Source organism: Lygodium microphyllum, chromosome 29 (assembly GCF_053477565.2).
Source record: "Lygodium microphyllum isolate KBCC chromosome 29, Lygodium_microphyllum_v1.1.10, whole genome shotgun sequence".
NCBI classification, from domain to species: Eukaryota; Viridiplantae; Streptophyta; class Polypodiopsida; order Schizaeales; family Lygodiaceae; genus Lygodium; species Lygodium microphyllum.
The window spans coordinates 50721058-50729124 of NC_141163.1; the positions used below are offsets into that span (position 1 = coordinate 50721058).

Genomic DNA, 8067 nt, shown 5'->3' on the forward strand with positions numbered 1-8067 from the left:
ATAAGTCGGTTCTGACTTCTGGGAACTTGTTTGACTTGTAGAGTAACAAAACTTAAGGTAGAAAGTATGCATGACATGAACACGAGACCAATTGGGTGCAATCTCCCCCCATGCCTTGTGTGAGCGCTCCCAAAGCATGTATTTTTTTGTATTAATCATCTTCAAGCTCAAATAATAGCCCAAATTACAAAATAGCACGCTTTTGGCTTTTGAGTTTGCTTTAGCACAAAATAGAAATAAAGCTAATGGGCGGGCGTCCAAAGAGTTAGGCATACCCAATACAATGTCTAAATACAAAATATCATAATCGTGCGCCCATGCGCATACAAAATAATAAATAAATATCCAACGCCTTAATAAATAGGCGCGACAAAATATAGGCGCCATGCCTAAGGTATGTGCCCATCAAAATATAAGTGATAACTCGAATACACGCTATCCTCCAATGCTTTTCTCCGCCATTGTTGCTATCTCTACACATCAACTGAAGCATTCACAATCGTTAGTAAAATAATACAATTAAACCGACAAAAGTGAATACCTAGCAGTCTTCAGCTACATAAATAAATCAACTGGTTAGAAATCAATCCTAACCTTCATTTATCACGAGTGCGCTCTCTAAACTCATAAACGTTTATTAATTTAATATGTATTTTGCGGAATCACCCGCTATGGAATCACCCATGTACACACTAAATTAATGAAACGTTCGAAAAGGATAGGCGTCCCCATCAACTTCTCGCACAAAGAATCCACTTTGTGTATGAGCCCCGGTCAACAAAGTTTACGGAATCCACTGCAAAACCTCACGGAATCCACCGTGGCACGGAATCCACCGTGAAATATGCCTCCTGGCATCATGATACCGCTAGTGCACAAATCGAATGCTATATGCTCGCGTAGTGAACGTCGGAAGGTCCCCAAGAACAAAAGAACTCTACTTTTTTGCACAAAACTCAAGGTAGAAAGCATGCACGACATGAACAAGAGACCAATTGGGTGCAATCTCCCCCCATGCCTTGTGTGAGCGCTCCACAAAGCATGTATTTTATGTATTAATCATCTTCAAGCTCAAATAATAGCCCAAATTACAAAATAGCACGCTTTTGGCTTTTGAGTTTGCTTTAGCACAAAATAGAAATAAAGATAATGGGCGGGCGCTCAAAAAGTCAGGTATACCCAATACAATGTCCAAATACAAAATATCATAATCGTGCGCCCATGCACATACAAAATAATAAATAAATATCCAACTCCTTAATAAATAAGCGCGACAAAATATAGGCGCCATGCCTAAGGTATGCGCCCATCAAAATATAAGTGATAACTCGAATACACGTTATCCTCCAATGATTTCCTCCGCTACTGCTGCTATCTCTACACATCAACTGAAGCATTCACAATCGTTAGTAAAATAATACAATTAAACCGACAAAAGTGAATACCTAGCAGTCTTCAGCTACATAAATAAATCAACTGGTTAGAAATCAATCCTAACCTGAATTTATCATGAGTGCGCACTCTAAACTCATAAACGTTTATTAATTTAATATGTATTTTGCGGAATCACCCGCTATAGAATCACCCATGTACACACTAAATTAATGAAATGCCTGAAAAGGATAGGTGTCCCCATCAACTTCTCGCACAAAGAATCCACTTTGTGTATGAGCCCCGGTCAACAAAGTTTACGGAATCCACCATAAAACCTCACGGAATCCATCGTGGCACGGAATCCACCATGAAATATGCCTCCTGGCATCATACCCCCGGGGTGGGATAGCAATTGTCCTCAATTGCTATTAGCTCAATGTGGAGCTAACAGGAAAAGGATAGGTGTCCCCATCAGCTTCTCGCACAAAGTATCCACTTTGTGTATGAGCCCCGGTCAACAAAGTTTACGGAATCCACCGTGGCACGGAATCCACCGTAAAATATGCCTCCTGGCATCATATATTGAGAGCGAGTCGTCTTGTTTTAGTCTCAGATAAAGAGGCCCTTTCTTTTTCTCCCAAGCTTCAACTGGCCCACACGTTTTGGATCATGCAAGGCACGTTTATTTTTATTGCTTTTACTAGTAATTATTATCTTTTTTTTTGGCTATTAAGTCATTCTTACTACCATTGTGTTTATTGATTGAGTAAATCTTTCATCACTATTTTTTGTTGTTTAATTGGGAGCTCAATTTTCCCTCACAAGTTAACATTCCTATTAGAAATATGTGATGCAAGAATAAGTTTTAACTTGTAGATGAGTTTATCAAACATAAAACCTACGATGAGAAGAACATAAGGAGTACAAGTTAAATCAATACTTGTAAAGCAAGAAGAAGAGGGCAGCACACCCCAACCCAGAAACATGTAGATCACACTCATCGCTACCATATGCTAGCCATGGCCCAAGCGGTCATCGAAACATTTTTGTGTTGATCTAGGTAGTGTGCTTCTTGATGTTGATCTGTACTTGCTAAGATTAGTCTATGATAACTATAAAAATCAACATGCGCACTTGTCCAGATATCTCTCTCTCTCTTTCTCTAAGTGTAGATCATGCATGCTACTTATCCTTCTTTTACTAAATTGGATGAGTTGGTCACGTTTCATGAGTACGCTTCTCTCCTTCACTCAATTTTCAATGTTAACTACGAATCAAACCTTATATATACTTTTCTTTCCCTCATGTGGATTGCTTCTTGCTAAATATGGATGCATAGGTTTTAAGCAAGTGGATGTGTTACTTCTTGCTACATATGGATACATGGCTTTAAAGTGCAAGCATAAATGTTACATGCGATGTAGAAATAAGTGTCTAATTGACACTTTTCTTTTAATGGCATATTCTATGGCCTAATGATTTTGCGTTATCTTGTATTTTAGGGCATCATTTATCAATACATTTTATGGCTTCATAATTTTGTATTATCTTTGTATTTAAACATCAACATACTTACAAAAATGACAAGCCTTATGATAAGACTTATCACTGGTTGTAAGAATGCCATATTGGATTTTGGTGGCTTGGGCCTTAGGTGTGGTCCAAGCTTGTTTAAAGTATAGGAGTATGCCACTTGAGTTGGGAAAGAGAGGGAAAAAAGATGTAATAAGGAAGGGGTAGGTGTCATTCTATTGGTCCATGGATCCTGAATACCCTAAAGCCCCCAAGGGGATGTTGCTAAGGGGTGACTCGTGAGGCTCCCAAGGGCAACATCACACTTGCTAGGTTGGGAATGGTGCCTCACGTTGGGCTCGTTTCGTCAGGATCCATATGAACCCCACCAAAAGAGCATGGCAGGAGAAGAAGGAGAATCAGGAGGGGAAGCTGCAGCAGCATCACCATCATCATCATCATCATCATCATCATCATCACCACCGCCATCAGCACAAGAGGAAGAGGAAGAAGAAGCATCAGACGCAGTAGAAGACGAGGAGGAGGACGACGGAGATTAGAAGACAGAGGCTCCATTGCTCGTCGTCGTCATCATCACCATTACCACAAGTGCTAAGAGTTCCATTGCTCCAAATACAGAGAAGACGGTTTGTCCTCGCCATCGCATCCGGATGCTGTCCCTCGTTGTCCTCTCCTCAGGTACCTTTTGTGCATCATTTCCCCCTTTTTGCTTGAATAGCAAAACGTAGTGTCTTTTTGTTAAAGGCAACATTATCTCCCTTGCACATAAAGGAACAAGGAAGCTGCGCTATTGATATTCTCAGCGGGGTTGTAAGCTGGAATAAAGCTCCACAGGGTTTGCTCGTCTGCCACAGGAGCAGCCCCTGAACCTGCCATGAAAAGAGAGGGAGAGATGGAAGTGGTGAATGCGGAAGCCTGACTTCTTAGGGGAGCTTGTTTGGCTCCAGAGATCTTTAATAGAAAGAGAGTCTATCCGTTCACGGGATCTTAAACAGAAATGAGCACAGAGTTCACCTGAAAATTTCGAGGAAATCTTCGACAGGTAGGGAGTTTATTCTTTCAAGGGATCTGCAACAGAGAGGAGCACAGAGTTCACCTGTGCTCAACTCTCCATGCGAGACATACAAAGAGCCTCACACAACGCTGAGTTGTAAAGTGAGATAAACCAGTCTATGAACAGTGACAGACTGATTGTGAAGCATTAAGTTGAAATGTCCCGGTCAAGCAAAGAGAGATCTTACCTGAACCAGACCTGAAAGGTGCAATTGCCTGCTGAATCTAAAATTTGCCAGGTAACATTCTTCAATCTGATTCTGGGTTCAGTCTTTTACATTTTCTCACTAGTCAGCTCTGAGAATTGTATGTGTGTTCGCACTAGATGCCATCTGGAGTAGCTCAACCACCACCTCCGCCTCCACCTGCAAGATGGATGGTGCTTGTAGCCTCAATCTGGATACAGTCCTTTTCGGCCAACCCCTACAGTTTCTATTCACCAACCATAAAGAGAGTGCTGGGAATCAACCAGTTTCAGCTGAACCTCCTTGCTGTAGCCAAGGATTTTGGAGAGCATGCTGGTATTCTTGCAGGTATATTGTGCAACAAGCTGCCACCATGGGCCTTGTTGTCGATTGGCGCCTTCTTTGCATTCATTGGTTATGGCTCCATTTGGCTAGTTGCAAGTCTAAGGGTTCTATTTCTGCCCTACTATATGGTTAGATTCCTCTTCATGCTCCCAATTATCACTTTTGTTTCTCTAAGTATAGTTAGTAAAGACAAGAAAGTGGTCTTGGTTTTGTCCTCCACTGAAGTTTATTGAGATGTTTTTCATCTACTGCTTTGCTGTGCTGTGGAGCTTTCTATAAAGCTTTCTGATGTCTGATTTTGTTTCCTTAACATGACAGATGCTCATTGCAATATGCATTGGCCCTAATAGTGCAACGTGGTTCAACACAGCAGTGCTGGTGACGTGCATGAGAAATTTTTCTCACAGTAGAGGCTTAATAGCTGGATTTCTCAAGGGTTTTGTGGGATTAAGCTCTGCTGTTTACACGCTCATCTTCACATCCTTTCTTGCACAGGACCCCTTACGGTTGCTTTTGCTTTTAGCTGTTGGGCCAGCTGCAGTAGCTTTAATTTCGATGAATTTTATTAGGCCTATCAAGCCAGATGATACAAGAGATGAAGAGGAAGAACAGTCAAATTTTTTCTTTGTTAATGTTCTTTGTATCTTTCTGGCTTTGTATCTACTGGTGGCAACTTTAGTAGAAGCATTTGTACCTTTTCACACGCAGACTATACCCAGTGTCCTTGCGGGAATTGTACTTCTGTGTCTTGCGGTTCCTGCAGTCCTCCCCCTCCGGGATTCAATTGAGTGGTTTTGTGCCACACGGAGGAGGTCAGCACCTGCACCTGAGTCGACCCTGAAGCAACCCCTTGTACATAGTCGCAGATCTCGCAGGCGACGCCACAGGAAAGCTGTTGAGGCAAGGTTTAGGCTTCCTGATATTGATGAAGGTGATGAAGAGGCCTTTTTCTTAGCACTGGCCGAAGGAGCTGTTGGAAGAAAGAAGGGGCCAAGAAGAGGAGAGGATTTCAAGCTCAAGCAGGCAGTGGTGAAAGCTGATTTCTGGCTTTTATTCTTGGCCTTTTTTTGTGGTGCGGGACCAGGATTTGTTACCCATGACAATCTTGCACAGATAGGGGAGGCTCATGGGACCACCGATGTAACGACATTTGTGGCACTTCTGAGCATATTTAATTTTCTTGGTCGTCTGGGAGGAGGCTTCATATCTGAACATTATGTCAGGTGCTATTTACTGCAGTCTAGATTTGACTTTCTGAAATGCATTTTTTGCCTTATGTTTTCTTTGTTCTAGTAGAGAGGTACCCTTAAAGATTATTCTTAAAAATGTGCTTGTGATTGATTACATGTAGATCTTATGCCCTTCCAAGACCAGTGTGGATGGCCATGACTCAAGCTATTATGATAATTGCCAATGTTCTTTTTGCATATGGCGACCGAAGCTTCCTTGGACCTGCATCTGCAATTATGGGTTTATGCTTTGGAGTGCAAGTTGCTGTGATGATCCCCACAGCTTCGGAGCTGTTTGGATTGAAACATTTTGGTGTCATCTACAATTTCATCAACATGAGCATTCCCCTAGGCTCCCTTTGTTTCTCTGCACTCTTGGCAGGTTTTCTTTACGATCGGGAAGCTGAAAATCAGACAGGTAATGTGTGCTATGGTGAAAACTGTTTTAGGCTCACGTACCTCATCTTGGCAGGAGTCTGTGTTGTGGGAATTATACTCAGCCTCATTCTGAGTTACCGAATAATACCTGTGTACAAAACACTTTATCCAGCACGATTGCCAGACTCCTCTCTTCTTGACGCAAATACATCATCATCCAGTCTCCCCACAGCAGCTGCCTTCGAGGAGAATTATTCCTCTAGTTAGTAAGTTGGGCAAATCTGCCCTCTCCCTTCACTCCCACTGCCATTTTGCAGACGGGTGGTTGGAGCATTATTTTCTGGTATTTGCTGTTTGCTGTGAGCAGGGTTTTCTCAAATTTCTGTGTCTTTTTGAGAGTGGAATGTTGGAATATAGGACCCAAATGCCTTGAGAACCTGTACAGCGGTGCATAAGAAATTGAAGGATTTCAACTTTTCACAAAGAAAATTTTCTCTTTTGTGGGTAAGAGGATCTCTAACAATAAGTTTTCACTTGAAGTATGGACTTAGTTTTTCACTCTGAAGGGAGGCTTTCAAAGGTCCCTTGCTGACTTGTGTGCAGTGAACTTTTTGTCACTCTGATTCTTAGATTGCTAATCTAATATGAATTGGACTTCTGAAGTGAACTTGGGGTTCTGAAAAGTGTGGTCTTTTCTGTAAATTGCCTGTACTCTTTTGTTGATGTATAGTGTTTCTTTGGGGTCTGCTGAAGCATTTGTGTTTAATCAAGTTTTTAGGTGGTCACACATTATGTTTTGCAGTCCACACCACCTTTAAAATTGGTCTAACTGCTCTTTGAAGTTTGGGATATGAGGATTGAGTCAGCAAGGAACGGGCAGTCTTTTTGAGTGCTCTTATGACTCATGAGGCTCGTACTAGTGGTTTGGATGCCTCAGTCTCCCACATCAAATGACAAATTATTGCATTGGTTGTCTCTTTTGGTATAAGTTGTAGAAACCTGTCTCAAAAATCACAAGTTTGAAGATGCTGTTGGTAATTGATGCTATAATGTTACTGGTTTCCTGCCACTCGCTTAGTCTGGAGTATTCGTCTTTGGTTGATTGCACCGGTTGTGTAAGTAGGCTGTTGAGTTATGCTGTGTTGAATAAGTTGAATTGGGAGTCTGGAGTATAGTAGTGGCCTAAGGTTGACCGCCCCAGTTTGATGAATGTACCATTTTGATCAATGTCTTAGGAAAAGCAGTCAAGCTGGCTGCAAAGGAGCCTTGGCCCTATATTACCTTTCAGATAATTTTCCCGTGGCCCTGGTATTTATCAGTTTTGATCCCAAGGATCTGTTGATTCTTACCCAGACTATGTGACATTGCTATATTATCTATTGCCAATCTATGTTGACAGATAAATGGAACAAGATTTCTAACATGTTGTAAGCCTTTTCAAGGTAAATGATTTGCCGCCTAGACATACATACATCCCAGTGTTATAAATTTTTGAAAGAGATTTGCAAGCAAGTTATACTTTCTTGCATGTGCTTATGTGGATGTCAGATGTGTTTTAAACGCTTCCCTGAAGCACTGCTTCACGGAATTTTTACTTCATCCAAAAAGAATGTTTGGGTTGCATCATGGCATCGAGAGAACTTTATGAATATTCCTGTGTAGTCTTTATTCCATTCATGCACCAGCGGAATCACAGAAACAATGTACTTAATGTAAACATTTTGCCATGAAATGGCATCTTTGATTATACCTTCCACTAATTGGACCTGACCTTGAAAAATTGGGTTTAATTGTAAAACTTGCATCTCGTGGGCAGTAAAAAGCTAACAGCTAGCTTGAAAACGCTTCATTTGCTTTCCTTTTGTAATAAGAAAGTGTTACTTAATTGGTTCCTTTAAGCTATGATTCTTGCTTTTTTAAGGGAGGAGAGAGGATTTGATTTTTGGATGAGAGTTGCTTGTATTTACATT

General features: G+C 41.3%; 1 protein-coding gene across 3 annotated transcripts; it reads left to right on the plus strand.

The window, feature by feature from the left end:
* The first annotated feature begins 3150 nt into the window (after nt 1-3150).
* LOC148010610 (protein NUCLEAR FUSION DEFECTIVE 4-like) lies at nt 3151-7797 on the plus strand. Of its 3 annotated transcripts, XR_015689494.1 has the most exons (6): nt 3151-3585; nt 3679-4199; nt 4286-4618; nt 4809-5713; nt 5842-6601; nt 7333-7797. XR_015689494.1 is itself a non-coding variant. In XM_087671635.1 (5 exons), exons 3-5 carry the CDS (start codon nt 4286-4288, stop codon nt 6362-6364), a joined length of 1761 nt encoding a protein of 586 aa, XP_087527761.1. In that variant the 5' UTR covers nt 3151-3585; nt 3679-4199; the 3' UTR covers nt 6365-6911. The 3 variants fall into 3 exon arrangements, 2 of the variants coding, with proteins under 2 accessions (XP_087527761.1, XP_087527763.1); XM_087671635.1 differs by lacking the exon at nt 7333-7797 and having other exon boundaries at nt 5842-6911; XM_087671637.1 differs by lacking the exon at nt 7333-7797 and having other exon boundaries at nt 3762-4199; nt 5842-6911.
* Nucleotides 7798-8067: the final 270 nt, after the last annotated feature.